Source organism: Bombina bombina, chromosome 4 (assembly GCF_027579735.1).
Source record: "Bombina bombina isolate aBomBom1 chromosome 4, aBomBom1.pri, whole genome shotgun sequence".
Taxonomy (NCBI): domain Eukaryota; kingdom Metazoa; phylum Chordata; class Amphibia; order Anura; family Bombinatoridae; genus Bombina; species Bombina bombina.
This window is the reverse complement of record NC_069502.1, coordinates 778176986-778194753: the sequence shown is the minus strand read 5'-3', so window position 1 is coordinate 778194753 and position 17768 is coordinate 778176986. Positions and strand designations below refer to the sequence as shown.

Below are 17768 nucleotides of genomic sequence, written 5' to 3'. Positions count from 1 at the left end.
ATATGCAGTGTTTTAAAGGCTTAACTAAGACTTTTAATTTCAAGAAAGCAAAATTCAACGATTTAAGGAAATCATTAAATAATATAAATTGGGACAATGTATTTTCTAATAAAAATACAGAGGATAAATGGATAATATTTAAAAATTTGTTAAATAAATATACATATCAATACATACCATATGGTTATAAAAATAAAAATAAAAAAACTAAGCCGTTATGGCTAAATAAAAATGTGTTAAAAGAAATTAGGAAAAAACGTAGGGCATTTAAATTATTAAAAGAAAATAGTACAGACTCAGCATACAATATTTATAAGGAATGTAACAAAGCATGCAAAAAAGCAATCAAATTGGCAAAAATTGAAAATGAAAAATTAATTGCCAAGGATTCTAAGTCTAACCCTAAAAGGTTCTTTAAGTACATAAATAGCAAAAAGTCTAAGAAGGATAATATAGGTACATTAAAATGTGTGGAGGGTAGCATGATAAATAATGACAGGGAGAAGGCTGAGGTACTAAACCAGTTTTTTTCTTCAGTATACACAAGAGAGGAACCATTGAATGATACTTTGGAACAGAATAGAACATGCCAGTCCATACCACTAACTGGGTTTTGTTTAGAGGATATCAGGAAAAAACTAAAAAATATTAAGGTAAATAAAACTCCAGGCCCAGATGGAATACACCCAAGGGTGTTAAGTGAACTTAGCACTGTTATAGACAAACCTTTACTCTTAATTTTTCAAGACTCATTATCCTCAGGCATGGTACCCCAGGATTGGCGTAAAGCTGATGTGGTGCCACTCTTCAAAAAGGGAAGCAGGGATGATCCAGGAAGCTATAGACCAGTTAGTCTGACATCAATAGTGGGGAAGATATTTGAAGGGATTATAAGGGATTATATTGATGAGCATATTCATGTAAACAAGATTATGAGTTCTAATCAGCATGGCTTTAGGAGAAATAGATCATGTCAAACTAATCTAATTAGATTCTACGAGGAAGTAAGTAAAAATATAGATAAAGGGGAATCAGTTGATGTGATATACTTAGATTTTGCAAAGGCATTTGATACAGTGCCACATGAGAGATTAATGCACAAAATTAAGGGACTGGGAATAGCTGAAAATGTTAGCTCATGGATAAATAACTGGATAAAAGATAGGGAGCAACGAGTAGCAGTAAATGGATCATACTCAGATTGGACAAAGGTAATCAGTGGCGTCCCCCAGGGATCAGTACTGGGCCCTGTTCTTTTTAATATTTTTATAAATGACTTGGAGCAAGGATTAAATAGCGACATCTCTATTTTTGCAGATGATACTAAGTTAAGTAAGGTCATTAGGTCAGAGCAGGATGAACTCTCTTTGCAAAGGGATTTGCTAAAATTAGAACTATGGGCAAGTGAATGGAAAATGAGATTTAATACGGAAAAATGTAAGGTTCTACATTTTGGAAGTAAAAATAAGCAGGCTATGTATTTTTTAAATGGGACAAGACTTAGCCAAACACAGGAGGAAAGGGATTTGGGAGTAGTAATAGATAACAAGCTAAAGATGAGTGCACAATGCAGGGCAGCGGCTTCAAAGGCTAATAAGATACTAGCATGTATTAAAAGAGGCATTGATTCAAGGGAGGAAAGCATAATTCTGTCATTATATAAAGCCCTGGTAAGACCTCACCTTGAGTTTGGAGTGCAGTTCTGGGGACCGATTGCTAAAAAAGATATTGCAGAACTAGAAAAAGTTCAGAGAAGGGCCACAAAGCTAATAAGGGGATTGGAGAAATTAACCTATGAGGAGAGGCTAGCCAAACTGGGTCTGTTCTCTTTAGAAAAAAGGCGCTTGAGAGGTGACATGATTACTTTATATAAATATATTCAAGGCCCATATACAGAGATGGCAGAAGCTCTTTTTATTCCAAGAAAATTGGTTCTGACAAGAGGTCATAATTTAAGGTTGGAGGAAAGGAGATTTAATCTCCTGCAACGGAAACGTTTTTTCACTGTAAGAGCAATAAAATTGTGGAACTCATTACCAAAGGAGGTAGTGAATGCCAATACCATAGATACATTTAAAAATAGTCTGGATAAATTTCTGTATATAAACAAAATTCATGGATATGATTGCTAGTATTAAATGGGTCACATTTTAATGGGGTTATTTAAGCTTAACTGGAGCTTTTTGTAAGTATTTTAGATTTGTATAGGTTGAACTCGATGGACTTCAGTCTTTTTTCAACCTTATCTACTATGTTACTATGTTAAGTTCAGAATTCAAACCAAATGGGTAGAGGGTTTTAAAATTAAATATAAGTTCTGCTTCCTTTTTAGATAGTAGTGTATTCATATTTCCACCTCTTGCTCCTAAATGAAGTTTTTTTTTATTCCCCAGTATTTGAAATTATTCATATTTCCTGAATGGATTTCTTTAAAATGAGAATATAGATTAGTTTCTGTAGATTCATGTTATATTTTAAGGATATGTTCACGTATCCTATCTCGTAGCATCCTGCTGGTTTGACCAAAATAGAATAGGTTACATGAACATTGATTATAGTATATTATATTTTTATCTGAACATCTAATCAATTGGTTTATTTTAATGACATAACTCCTATTAAATGATTTTTGTGAATATACTTATCAACAAATTAATATTCATTGTCTGATGCCGGCATCTTCTCCCATTATGTTATTTATATTATATTAGATAATTATTGAACACTATTTTGTTTGACCTATCCTCCAATTGATACATCACATTTTATAATTAAAGTCATGATTTTTTACACATCAGTGAATTTACATTGTATATTTTATTTGTTACATATAATTTACATCGAAGATTTAATACACATATATTAAGTGAATTTTACACTTATTAGTTTCTTTTTTATTACAGTTTTCTACTGTACACATCACAGAGTAAACAAGTTCACCCTAATCATTTGATTCACAGACACGTGCTTTTATTTATATTGAGATATCTTTAGCTGTTTAGCACTATCCCTTTAATCTTTATCAGCCACATACTTGCCAGTGACTGCCAGACTTCCTCTGTGTGTTGTGTGTGTATATATACTGTGTGTGTGTGTGTGTATATATATATATATATATATATATATATATATATATATATATATATATATATATATAGTATCCCAAAAATGGACCAGCACATCAAACAGTCTTTTCAGCAGCCAGGGTGCACTTTACAAATAATCCACAAATCCAGAAGAAAAAAAGGCACTCACTGTTCACCTAAAACGTAGCTTTTAATGTATATCCAAAAGTTAAAATGACATAACGTTTCGGTGTTTACAAAACACCTTTGTCAAATGTCATAAAGTTATAGACAACCTAATGCCCAACAACTCACCTATCATACCCCAACACCCGCAGACTTATATACACCATCGTTTGCACTCCTGTATGTGATCCACTGGTTTCGTCGTGACGTCATGATGTCATTACGTTACGTGACCACATGGTATCACGCCGCCCAATCACGCTGAGGCCGGTAACCACAGCAACCGGCACACAATACCTCCGTGACAGCACTAGGCTGATAAATTACAGCTACATATACAAAATTATGCAGGCATAAAAGCCCATAGTAATCATTAATGTATTAGGCGTCACGTAATGGCCCGGAGTCATTGGCCTCAGCATCAAATACTGATCTCAATACAGATCACAATACAGGAGTGTAAAATATTAAAAACATTTAATCTAAATTAAAGTGCAATTAAGGTTAAAAAAAATCAGACATGGACAGCAGGGACCTGAAAAACCAACTTGCATGTATAGGATATATTGTTCCCCCCTTTTTTTTCATGTCACCTGGAGTATGTATAGAAACCCGTGGGTACCCACTAGGATGAAAATCCATGTGAATAGTTCCGGGTAGCTTAACATACGTCCATAGTTGGTAGATACAGATGAAGTTTATTTGTTATAGAACGGTCCAAAGTCAAGGACAGTATTCAGCCCCTTAGGGACCAATGTGTCCAGCATGTGAATCCATTTTGTTTCCACTTGTAACAACCTGTTATCTCTATCACCACCTCTCCTCAATGGAGGCACATGGTCAATCAACATTGACCTCAAGCTTGATAGACTATGGTTATATTCAGCAAAATGCAGAGCAACTGGTTGCTCCGAATCCCCCTGTTTTAGTGCCTCCCGTATTGCGCAACAATGGTTTGCAATCCTGTCTCTGAAATAGACCATCCTCGGCGGTTGCATCCTCTGGAATGGAAGAGTTGGATCTGTTTCCAGGATTGGCCAATTTTTCTGTGCCGATTTCCTAAGCATATCACTAGTCGGGGTGTAAGTGGTCACAAAATTTAGCCTCTCTGTTTCCAAAGTAGGTTTCACTTGTCCCTTCTTACTGGGATCCCGTAACAGTTCATCCTTGACCGTTCTGACCATTCTCTTATCATAGCCTCTTGCTACCAACTTATCCTCCATTATAGTTAGTTGATCAATCATGGTGGGTACCTCACTGTTATTAAGAATGACCCGCTGTTTAGCACTATCCCTTTAATCTTTATCAGCCACATACTTGCCAGTGACTGCCAGGCTTCCTCTGTGTGTTGTGTGTGTGTGTATATATTGTGTGTGTGTGTGTGTGTATATATATATATATATATATATATATATATAGGAATATCTATTTAAAAATAAAAATAAAACATTTTTACACAATAAAACATTATTAAATGTGAATAAAAATTATTTTTGTTATTTTCAGGTGTTCGAGTTGTGTTTGTTTAAAGGGACAGTCTACACCAGAATATTTATTGTTTAAAAAGATAGATAATCCCTTAATTACCCATTCCCTAGTTTTGCATAACCAACACCGTTATATTAATATATGTTTTACCTCAGTGATTACCTTGTATCTAAGCCTCTGCAGACTGCCCCCTTATCTCAGTGCTTTTGACAGACATGCAGTTTAGCCAATCAGTGCAGACTCCTAAATAACTCCACGGGAGTGAGCACAATGTTATATATATGGCACACATGAACTAGTTCTGTCTTACTGTGAAAAACTTTAAAAATGCTCTGAGCTAAGAGGCGGTTTTCACCGGTTTAGAAATCAGTTTTAGACTACCTAGGTTTAGCTTTTCAAAAATAACACCAAGGGAACAAAGCAAATTTGATGATAAAAGTAAAGTGGAAAGTTTTTTAAAATTGTATGCCCTATCTGAATCATGAAAGTTTGATTTTGACTAGACGGTCCCTTTAATGCAACTTTTTTAACCCTAACCTTGTCTGCAGGTCTTCAGTCACACTAACCCGACAAACGGAAATTTAGTTTGCGATCAAGCAGTCTCATTTACTTTCAACGTTGATATCGCAACTCGCACTACGCTTAAAGTGATGGTAAATCCTAGCATCTTTGAAACCGTAGGATTTACCAGTGCTACAAATAAAGGGGACTTTCAGTCATGAAGTATAAAAAACTTCATGCTGAAAGTTCCTTTATTTGCCTGCAGCTTATGCCAGGCTGAGTGCCTCAGGCCACCCATAGCAGAAAACTACACCATCATGGTGAGCGCTATGGAATAGTCTTAACACCCTTGACCTATATCACTTGACTACAGCAGTCAAAAAAAAGATTCAGCTCCTTGTTATAAGTAAGAAAAACATACAAATATAACTGAATAAGATAGCGCCCCTTCATAGAATAACAACAAACAATCCAGTAAAAAGTTGGAAGGTATGTTATAGTTAAACCAGATGAACTCTAAAGATGACATTGTATTCATTTAACTTAGTTATGAATTGGGACTAAAAACCAGAAAACTTGTGTTAAATAAAAAGGTATGATAAAGTAAATTTCTGGCAGTAATAACAGTCTCCTACCAGGTATGCGATAGCTGTCAATTGTACTCTGAAACAGACGTGTCTGAACATCTCCCATACCATATAAAAACATTAGCAGGGTGATTATAACAATGCCATCCTATAACTAACTTTATATGGGGGTATAGAATGGGTAAAAATCTAAAACTTACCCTTATCAATTAAGAGGTTAACCAATATCTGAGCTAAAACTAAAATAGTACAATATATGTTTGGAGCCTCCTGACTTAAATCTTAACCAAAAAACATTTTTACGCGTGGAAAAATTATTCTCTATTACAGGTAAAGTTCTAATCCAGCCTGAGTTGTGATTAAACACAGATAACCTAGGGTGCCGGCTTTTAATAAAAGCAAATAACAAAAAATATGTCTCCCTAAGGCACACACGTAAATATGACCAGCTGGCTATATGCCAATAACCCTGTTCCTAATTTAAATTCTGTAGCATATACTTATATATCTCCTTTAATTATATCAGAAATTGATGTATAAGTAAAACAAAAGAACAGAACAATCTCATAAATGAATAGAAACTTTCCACCATTTAGTAAAGAATTTAACATTAGCTTTGGTCGGTAGGTCACATTGGATGACATGTATAAATTCCGGATTATGATCTGCATATATAGAGATATATAATGTACCTGTGGATAGCAACTCTATAAATATAGGGCTGGGAATCTTAGATTAAACCTTGACTCCCATCCAGTGGTGGAAAATGGTAATTGCTTCTTCTATCTAGAAATATTAATTTAAATCCATATTCTGCAGTATGACATGTTTTTTATGTAAATAGCACAAGTGGTATAGGTTTATATGACTTAATAGATAGCATATATATGAACATCCAATCCAAATAATCCATGGAGCCACATATAAATTAGTTATAATGGATAATCACGAATGCAAACTACTAGTCTAAAATATGGCTGTAAAACATAATAGACCTTGTTTATTTACGTTTAGACCAAATATAGAAAATTAACCCAATATTTTTCTTTAATGAGTATTCCCACTGTTGGTTAAATACTAAGAATGAAAGGATTGTGCATATCCCCAAACCCGCAGAGGACTAAGAGGGTTTTAAGTAACACTATCTTCTCTATCTCTCTCCAGCTTTCAACCTACTTGGTCAATGGCATATATAATAAGCAAAGTGGAACTTTTACAAACACTTAATATTTAACTATATGGAAGAGGAATATTGTCCTTTACTGAGGTAACCTTCTTTAAGTCAAAGGCCCATATATAAAGAGCATAGTACACAGGAACTTAAAGAGCAATTCCTGGAGTATATCAACTGGGACTTGAGAGTGCATGTATCTTAACCCATATAAATTTAACAAAAGCTTTAGCTCTGGTATTTCCTTTGACTGTGTGAAGATCAAAGAGCTAAAGTCAGTGTCCCCCTAGAAAGTTCAGCTGCATTTGCTATGATCCATATACGTCTTGTCTGTCAGCATCCGGAATATCAATACCTCCATGAGGATCACCACCTCCGGGCTCCATGTGTAGTTATAGTGTAAGGGATAATATATGGTACGGAGTGGACCACACTGTAATCCAGCTGGAGAGCATCGTTGAAGTGGGAGAGGACCAGCCTTAACTTGTTGCCTTGCCGGAGTACTCTGTATTCTACTCTCAGCAGACTGCATGGGGTTCAGCATGACTTGCTTGCGGTCAATAGGAGTCTGCTTACATATCGCCGCCTCGCCAGCATCAGATTCCGGACACAAGTCGCTAATCCCCTTTGTGGAGAGTGAAATCTCGCCCTACGGTGTGCCTTCACTTTACGCTAATACGCTTGAGAACGTATCACTCGGCGTCACTTGGGTCCTGTCTGACCCATCTGCATTAGGTGAGTCCAAAGCGAATTACAGGGTCTCTGCAAAGGAGAGTTGATATTTCAGTAGAAGAGCTCTGATATCCTCTAATAGATAGTGAATAGGTGCCATGTTGATCAAAGGTGCCAAAGTGAAGCTGACACTCGCCAGCAGTAGTACGCAGGGATGATACTTAAGTGTATCTCTTATATAGCGAGGCATTGCGGTATCTCTATTACCGGTAAATCCAAGGCAGAGGCACTCTGTATCTCCACTGTCCTTGCGAGATTGGTAGCTCCTTGGCACTGGGATAGATCGTATAGGAACCTTCTTCTTTTCGTTATTAAACTTCCTCACACAGTTAAAAGATGGACGCTCTCAAAAGGCTTCACCTAATGAAGCCCCAAGATCATGCAGAGTTGCTTGACTCTTGGACGTCTCTGAATCTGCAGATGTGTTATGTACAATCTATGGGCTAATAGGTCCCCTGTAATTTTCAATAAAACTGAGCTGAACGGCCAGATATAAAGTTATTTGTAGTATTTATAGCCAGAGCTATGGCAGTATGCGACCATTCAGACACAGAGCTAGCTCCGCCCCCTTCTTTGCTTTTTTTGCAAGTTATAGGGCAATAAATACAAGTAGCACTTTGCTATTTCCAAACCATTTTTTTTTTTTTTCAAACTTAGCGATAGTTACGTTGTAACACTGAAATCTGTCAGGAATCTCTGAATATTCCTTGACATGTATATATATATTTTTTTGTAGACAACCCAAAGTTTTGATCTAGGCCCATTTTGGTATATTTCATGCCACCATTTTGCTGCCAAATGCGATCAAATAAAACAAATTGTTCACTTTTTCACAAACTTAAGGTTTCTCACTGAAATTATTTACAAACAGCTTGTGCAATTATAGCACAAATGTTTGTAAATGCTTCTCTGGGATCCCCTTTGTTCAGAAATAGCAGACTTATATGGCTTTGGCATTGCTTTTTGGTAATTAGAAGGCCGCTAAATGCCGCTGCGCACCACACGTGTATTATGCCCAGCAATGAAGGGGTTAATTAGGGAGCTTGTAGGGTTCATTTTAGCTTTAGTGTATTGTAGTAGACAACCCAAAGAATTGATCTAGGCCCATTTTGGTATATTTCATGCCACCATTACACCGCCAAATGCGATCAAATAAAAAAAAAAAAAAAGTTAAATTTTTCACAATTTTAGGTTTCTCACTGAAATTATTTACAAACAACTTATGCAATTATGGCACAATGGTTGTAAATGCTTCTCTAGGATCCCCTTTGTCCAGAAATAGCAGACATATATGGCTTTGGCATTGCTTTTTGGTAATAAGAAGGCCACTAAATGCTGCTGCGCACCACACTTGTAATATGCCCAGCAGTTAAAGGGTTAATTAGGTAGCTTGTAGGGTTAAATTTAGCTTTAGTGTAGAGATCAGCCTCCCACCTGACACATTCCACCCTATGATCCCTGACCCCCCTCAAACAGCTCTCTTCCCTCCCCCACCTCACAATTGTCACTGCCATCTTAAGTACTGGAATATGTCTGCCAGTACTGAAATAAAAAGAATTTATTTTTTTATTTTTTTACATTCAGTCTGCAGTGATGGATCTCCCTTAGCCCCCAACCTCCCTGATCCCCCACATTCATCTCTCTAACCCTCCCCCTCTACCTATTTGCCGCCATCTGCCAGTACCCAGTTTGCCCCCCCAAAAAGTTTTTTTTATTTTTTTTATTTCAAACAATTGTTTTCTGTAGTGTAGCTGCCCCCCTCAATAATATACCTCCCTCCCCCTCCCAGATCCCTTGTAAAACATCCAAGATCCCCCCTCCATCTGCATACTTCATATACTTCATATATTTTTTATAATAGTGCATATTTGGCACGCATGCACTCGTACGCACTCACACCCCCACCCGACCCCTGGACGCTGACGCCGACTACCGCGCTCAATTCAGCCAAAACGGATCCGGAAGCATACATCGATGTACTGCCCACCTGCCTCCCTGAAGCAGCTCCCACCCACCAACGAACAGTACCATCTATGGCCGATGCAGAAAGGGCTACAGAGTGGCCCTCTCTGCATTGGTGGATAAAATAGGGGATTGCAGTGATGCCTCAATATCAAGGCATCACTACAATACCCTGGCAGCGATCACGATCGCTTCCAGTGCTTCAAACCCCAGAGGACGTGCCAGGCACATCCTTGGTCATTAAGGGTAGTTTTTTGGAGCACATACATGGCACATTCTCGGTAGTTAAGGGGTTAAAGGGACAATCAAGTCAAAAATAAACTTTCATTATTCAAATAGAGCATGCGATTTTAAACATCTTTCCAATTTACTTCCATTAACATAATGTGCACAGTCTTTTTATATTTACAGTTTTTGAGTCACAAGCTCCTACTTAGCATGTGCAAGAATTCACAGAATATACGTATATGCATTTGTGATTGGTTGATGACTGTCACATGATACAGGGGGAATGGAAATAGACGTAACTTTGAAATTTGTCAGAAAAAGATCTACTACTCATTTTAAGTTCAGACTAATTGCTATTGCATTGTCTTGTTATCTGCATCTATTGATTAAATAAATCTACTGTATTTACTGGTCCATTAAGATGTTTAGGAATAGCTCATTTACCTTTATTTTGTCATATGAAATAACTACTTTTGTCTCTTGAAACCACTACCTATACTAAAGAACACTGCAGAATTCTCTTTAGAAAAGCTACGTAAAGAAGATACAATGGCACCAATCAACCTCCCTGTGGGAATGGGAGGGTGACAGAGATTTTGTATGTGAAATAGCTGTTTTTACTCATTATACCCCTTCCTAGTTTGCATTACCTTTCCTTAATCTACTAATTGTCATTAGTGTATAGAGATGTAACATGAAGTGGGTTGCAGGCTCAACCCACTTAAATGAACATGTCTGATATTTAAATGAGCAAAAACATCTTTTCAAATGTGAAAATGTACCTAAAAGAGCAATTTCCGATACATTCAATGATGTAACAAGTAATTGGGAACATGTTAAGCCAAAACCAATTTTACAGTACAGTGTCCCTTTAACTTTAATAATTATGAAATGTATGTTTATTTAATTTGTTTGTAATACAAATTTTTATTATTTTAGGAGCAGAAATACAATTTTTAAATATGACCCCGTTCATAGAAGGTCATGTGCGTTCTTCATTCTGGATTGTCGATAAAAAGCATGTATATATTGGTAGCGCAAATTTAGACAAAGAATCATTGGGGCAGGTAAGATGAAATACATTTCTATATTATTGTGATACCCATTTAGCACTGTTAGAAAAAAATAAGCTGTTATTAATATTTTTCACCATCATTATTTAATACTAAAACAGTGTCCTGCATGATTTAATCACATTGCTATATATAAACATACTTATTCCATGTATTTCTTTTGAAAAAATATCACACAAAATTTCTCTTACAACTTTATTCAAAGCTACGTGTTAGAGATCTCAATGACAGCCTTTGCATGAAACCTTTTTAGCTAAACTTTCAATGAAAAGAACATGGTAATACGGTGTTTAGCTGCATAAATTGTAGAATTAATATGTGAGTGGTTGCAATCTATGTTGATTTATATATTTTTAGAGCCTTTCAAAGTCGTACCTACACAATGAGGCAGATTTTTCTCAATTTTTTTTTTAATTCATTCCTATCAAAAGCCCTGACTGATAGCTTTTGACTTTGTAGTGTTTTTTTCTTATTAGGAAGTGACAAACTGAAGATGGGGGTAACATAACCCTTGTCTCTCATTCCGATAAGCTGCTATCCTATAAAGATAACATACACCATTTCTAAATGACAGATCTTAAGTCCCATTAGGTAGCCACTCCAGTGATTGCTGTAAAAAATATTATCACCTGTCTACAAGTTGCTCCTCTTGACTGTAAAGGGAGCATAACCTGCTCATTTAAGCATTAAAATGGGGCAAATGAGCCCTATTTTTAAATAAAGGTCACATGATAAAATGATCACCTAATATGAAACAAAATATTGAGGTTGTGTGTCCTCCAGAATAAATAGAAGGACACAAGACTTTTTATTTGAAAGCAGTAAATCCTCCTCTTTCAAATGAGTGGTCCTGTATTGGGGGGATTTGCTACATAATAAGAATCTTCACCATTAAAGGCGTTCCACCATTCAAAATAAAGGTTAAAAGATCATATAACCATAAATGTGTTTGTTTCAAGCTAAGAGTTCTGCAGTATGATTGGTGGAAGTAGTTTTTGGTGCTGGAAATTAAATCTGCTTTCCTTTATTATTATTAGTATTATTAGTATTATTATTATCAGTTATTTGTAGAGCGCCAACAGATTTTGCAGATTAAATATTTACTTTAGTCTTAAAGTGTGACCTATTGCCATAAACAATTTCATTGAAGTAAACAGTGCACTTGCCAACTGTCTATATTTCTCTTTTTTGCTAAACTCTCAATAAAAACAGAATTTATGTTTACCTGATAAATTTCTTTCTCCAACGGTGTGTCCGGTCCACGGCGTCATCCTTACTTGTGGGATATTCTCTTCCCCAACAGGAAATGGCAAAGAGCCCAGCAAAGCTGGTCACATGATCCCTCCTAGGCTCCGCCTACCCCAGTCATTCGACCGACGTTAAGGAGGAATAATAGCATAGGAGAAACCATATGGTACCGTGGTGACTGTAGTTAAAGAAAATAAATTATCAGACCTGATTAAAAAAACCAGGGCGGGCCGTGGACCGGACACACCGTTGGAGAAAGAAATTTATCAGGTAAACATAAATTCTGTTTTCTCCAACATAGGTGTGTCCGGTCCACGGCGTCATCCTTACTTGTGGGAACCAATACCAAAGCTTTAGGACACGGATGAAGGGAGGGAGCAAATCAGGTCACCTAAATGGAAGGCACCACGGCTTGCAAAACCTTTCTCCCAAAAATAGCCTCAGAAGAAGCAAAAGTATCAAACTTGTAAAATTTGGTAAAAGTGTGCAGTGAAGACCAAGTCGCTGCCCTACATATCTGATCAACAGAAGCCTCGTTCTTGAAGGCCCATGTGGAAGCCACAGCCCTAGTGGAATGAGCCGTGATTCTTTCGGGAGGCTGCCGTCCGGCAGTCTCGTAAGCCAATCTGATGATGCTTTTAATCCAAAAAGAGAGAGAGGTAGAAGTTGCTTTTTGACCTCTCCTTTTACCTGAATAAACAACAAACAGGGAAGATGTTTGTCTAAAATCCTTTGTAGCATCTAAATAGAATTTTAGAGCGCGAACAACATCCAAATTGTGCAACAAGCGTTCCTTCTTTGAAACTGGTTTCGGACACAGAGAAGGTACGATAATCTCCTGGTTAATGTTTTTGTTAGAAACAACTTTTGGAAGAAAACCAGGTTTAGTACATAAAACCACCTTATCTACATGGAACACCAGATAAGGAGGAGAACACTGCAGAGCAGATAATTCTGAAACTCTTCTAGCAGAAGAAATTGCAACTAAAAACAAAACTTTCCAAGATAATAACTTAATATCAACGGAATGTAAGGGTTCAAACGGAACCCCCTGAAGAACTGAAAGAACTAGATTGAGACTCCAAGGAGGAGTCAAAGGTTTGTAAACAGGCTTGATTCTAACCAGAGCCTGAACAAAGGCTTGAACATCTGGCACAGCTGCCAGTTTTTTGTGAAGTAACACCGACAAGGCAGAAATCTGTCCCTTCAGGGAACTTGCCGATAATCCTTTTCCCAATCCTTCTTGAAGGAAGGATAGAATCCTAGGAATCTTAACCTTGTCCCAAGGGAATCCTTTAGATTCACACCAACAGATATATTTTTTCCAAATTTTGTGGTAAATCTTTCTAGTTACAGGCTTTCTGGCCTGAACAAGAGTATCGATAACAGAATCTGAGAAACCTCGCTTCGATAAAATCAAGCGTTCAATCTCCAAGCAGTCAGCTGGAGTGAAACCAGATTCGGATGTTCGAACGGACCCTGAACAAGAAGGTCTCGTCTCAAAGGTAGCTTCCAAGGTGGAGCCGATGACATATTCACCAGATCTGCATACCAAGTCCTGCGTGGCCACGCAGGAGCTATCAAGATCACCGACGCCCTCTCCTGATTGATCCTGGCTACCAGCCTGGGGATGAGAGGAAACGGCGGGAACACATAAGCTAGTTTGAAGGTCCAAGGTGCTACTAGTGCATCCACTAGAGCCGCCTTGGGATCCCTGGATCTGGACCCGTAGCAAGGAACTTTGAAGTTCTGACGAGAGGCCATCAGATCCATGTCTGGAATGCCCCAAAGTTGAGTGACTTGGGCAAAGATTTCCGGATGGAGTTCCCACTCCCCCGGATGCAATGTCTGACGACTCAGAAAATCCGCTTCCCAATTTTCCACTCCCGGGATGTGGATAGCAGACAGGTGGCAGGAGTGAGACTCCGCCCATAGAACAATCTTGGTCACTTCTTCCATCGCTAGGGAACTCCTTGTTCCCCCCTGATGGTTGATGTACGCAACAGTCGTCATGTTGTCTGATTGAAACCGTATGAACTTGGTCCTCGCTAGCTGAGGCCAAGCCTTGAGAGCATTGAATATCGCTCTCAGTTCCAGAATATTTATCGGTAGAAGAGATTCTTCCCGAGACCAAAGACCCTGAGCTTTCAGGGATCCCCAGACCGCGCCCCAGCCCATCAGACTGGCGTCGGTCGTGACAATGACCCACTCTGGTCTGTGGAATGTCATCCCTCGTGACAGGTTGTCCAGGGACAGCCACCAACGGAGTGAGTCTCTGGTCCTCTGATTTACTTGTATCTTTGGAGACAAGTCTGTATAGTCCCCATTCCACTGACTGAGCATGCACAGTTGTAATGGTCTTAGATGAATGCGCGCAAAAGGAACTATGTCCATTGTCGCTACCATCAACCCGATCACTTCCATGCACTGAGCTACGGAAGGAAGAGGAACGGAATGAAGTATTCGACAAGAGTCCAGAAGCTTTGTCTTTCTGGCCTCTGTTAGAAAAATCCTCATTTCTGAGGAGTCTATAATTGTTCCCAAGAAGGGAACCCTTGTTGACGGGGATAGAGAACTCTTTTCCACGTTCACTTTCCAGCCGTGCGATCTGAGAAAGGCCAGGACGATGTCCGTGTGAGCCTTTGCTCGAGGGAGGGACGACGCTTGAATCAGAATGTCGTCCAGGTAAGGTACAACTGCAATGCCCCTTGGTCTTAGCACAGCTAGAAGGGACCCTAGTACCTTTGTGAAAATCCTCGGAGCAGTGGCTAATCCGAAAGGAAGCGCCACGAACTGGTAATGTTTGTCCAGGAATGCAAACCTTAGGAACCGATGATGTTCCTTGTGGATAGGAATATGTAGATACGCATCCTTTAAATCCACCGTGGTCATGAATTGACCTTCCTGGATGGAAGGAAGGATAGTTCGAATGGTTTCCATCTTGAAAGATGGGACCTTGAGAAATTTGTTTAAGATCTTGAGATCTAGGATTGGTCTGAACGTTCCCTCTTTTTTGGGAACTATGAACAGATTGGAGTAGAACCCCATCCCTTGTTCTCTCAATGGAACAGGATGAATCACTCCCATTTTTAACAGGTCTTCTACACAATGTAAGAACGCCTGTCTTTTTATGTGGTCTGAAGACAACTGAGACCTGTGGAACCTTCCCCTTGGGGGAAGTCCCTTGAATTCCAGAAGATAACCCTGGGAGACTATTTCTAGCGCCCAAGGATCCAGAACATCTCTTGCCCAAGCCTGAGCGAAGAGAGAGAGTCTGCCCCCCACCAGATCCGGTCCCGGATCGGGGGCCGATATTTCATGCTGTCTTGGTAGCAGTGGCAGGTTTCTTTGCCTGCTTTCCCTTGTTCCAGCCTTGCATTGGTCTCCAAGCTGGCTTGGCCTGAGAAGTATTACCCTCTTGCTTAGAGGACGTAGCACCTTGGGCTGGTCCGTTTTTACGAAAGGGACGAAAATTAGGTCTATTTTTTGCCTTGAAAGGCCGATCCTGAGGAAGGGCATGGCCCTTACCCCCAGTGATATCAGAGATAATCTCTTTCAAGTCAGGACCAAACAGCGTTTTCCCCTTGAAAGGAATGTTTAGTAGCTTGTTCTTGGAAGACGCATCAGCCGACCAAGATTTCAACCAAAGCGCTCTGCGCGCCACAATAGCAAACCCAGAATTCTTAGCCGCTAACTTAGCCAATTGCAAAGAGGCGTCTAGAGTGAAAGAATTAGCCAATTTGAGAGCATTGACTCTGTCCATAATCTCCTCATAAGGAGGAGAGTCACTATCGAGCACCTTAATCAGTTCATCAAACCAGAAATATGCGGCTGTAGTGACAGGGACAATGCATGAAATGGGTTGTAGAAGGTAACCCTGCTGAACAAACATCTTTTTAAGCAAACCTTCTAATTTTTTATCCATAGGATCTTTGAAAGCACAACTATCCTCTATGGGAATAGTGGTGCGTTTGTTTAAAGTAGAAACCGCTCCCTCGACCTTGGGGACTGACTGCCATAAGTCCTTTCTGGGGTCGACCATAGGAAACAATTTTTTAAATATGGGGGGAGGGACGAAAGGAATACCGGGCCTTTCCCATTCTTTATTAACAATGTCCGCCACCCGCTTGGGTATAGGAAAAGCTTCTGGGAGCCCCGGCACCTCTAGGAACTTGTCCATTTTACATAGTTTCTCTGGGATGACCAAATTTTCACAATCATCCAGAGTGGATAATACCTCCTTAAGCAAAATGCGGAGATGTTCCAATTTAAATTTAAAAGTAATCACATCAGATTCAGCCTGCTGAGAAATGTTCCCTAAATCAGTAATTTCTCCCTCAGACAAAACCTCCCTGGCTCCCTCAGATTGGGTTAGGGGCCCTTCAGAGATATTAATATCAGCGTCGTCATGCTCTGCAGTAACTAAAACAGAGCATCCACGCTTACGCTGACAAGGGTTCATTTTGGCTAAAATGTTTTTGACAGAATTATCCATTACAGCCGTTAATTGTTGCATAGTAAGGAGTATTGGCGCGCTAGATGTACTAGGGGCCTCCTGAGTGGGCAAGACTCGTGTAGACGAAGGAGGGAATGATGCAGTACCATGCTTACTCCCCTCACTTGAGGAATCATCTTGGGCATCATTGTCATTATCACATAAATCACATTTATTTAAATGAATAGGAATTCTGGCTTCCCCACATTCAGAACACAGTCTATCTGGTAGTTCAGACATGTTAAACAGGCATAAACTTGATAAGAAAGTACAAAAAACGTTTTGAAATAAAACCGTTACTGTCACTTTAAATTTTAAACTGAACACACTTTATTACTGCAATTGCGAAAAAACATGAAGGAATTGTTCAAAATTCACCAAACTTTCACCACAGTGTCTTAAAGCCTTGAAAATATTGCACACCAATTTTGGAAGCTTTAACCCTTAAAATAACGGAACCGGAGCCGTTTTAAGCTTTAACCCCTTTACAGTCCCTGGTATCTGCTTTGCTGAGACCCAACCAAACCCAAGGGGAATACGATACCAAATGATGCCTTCAGAAGTCTTTTATCAGTATCAGAGCTCCTCTCACATGCGACTGCATGCCATGCCTCTCAAAAACAAGTGCGCAACACCGGCGCGAAAATGAGACTCTGCCTATGCTTTGGGAAAGCCCCTAAAGAATAAGGTGTCTAAAACAGTGCCTGCCGATATAATTATATCAAAATACCCAGAATAAATGATTCCTCAAGGCTAAATAAGTGTTAATATCAATCGATTTAGCCCAAAAAATGTCTACAGTCTAAATAAGCCCTTGTGAAGCCCTTATTTACAATCGTAATAAACATGGCTTACCGGATCCCATAGGGAAAATGACAGCTTCCAGCATTACATCGTCTTGTTAGAATGTGTCATACCTCAAGCAGCAAAGGACTGCAAACTGTTCCCCCAACTGAAGTTAATGCTCTCAACAGTCCTGTGTGGAACAGCCATGGATTTTAGTTACGGTTGCTAAAATCATTTTCCTCATAC

At 38.9% G+C, this 17768-nt stretch overlaps 1 protein-coding gene across 1 annotated transcript in view; it reads left to right on the top strand.

Annotated features, from left to right (window-relative positions):
* Positions 1-17768, top strand: part of PLD5 (phospholipase D family member 5) — a 950676-nt gene that overhangs the window by 785895 nt on the left and 147013 nt on the right. Inside the window, 1 exon segment of the mRNA XM_053712279.1 lies at positions 10860-10987. Within this exon segment, the coding sequence (XP_053568254.1) occupies positions 10860-10987 (128 nt within the window).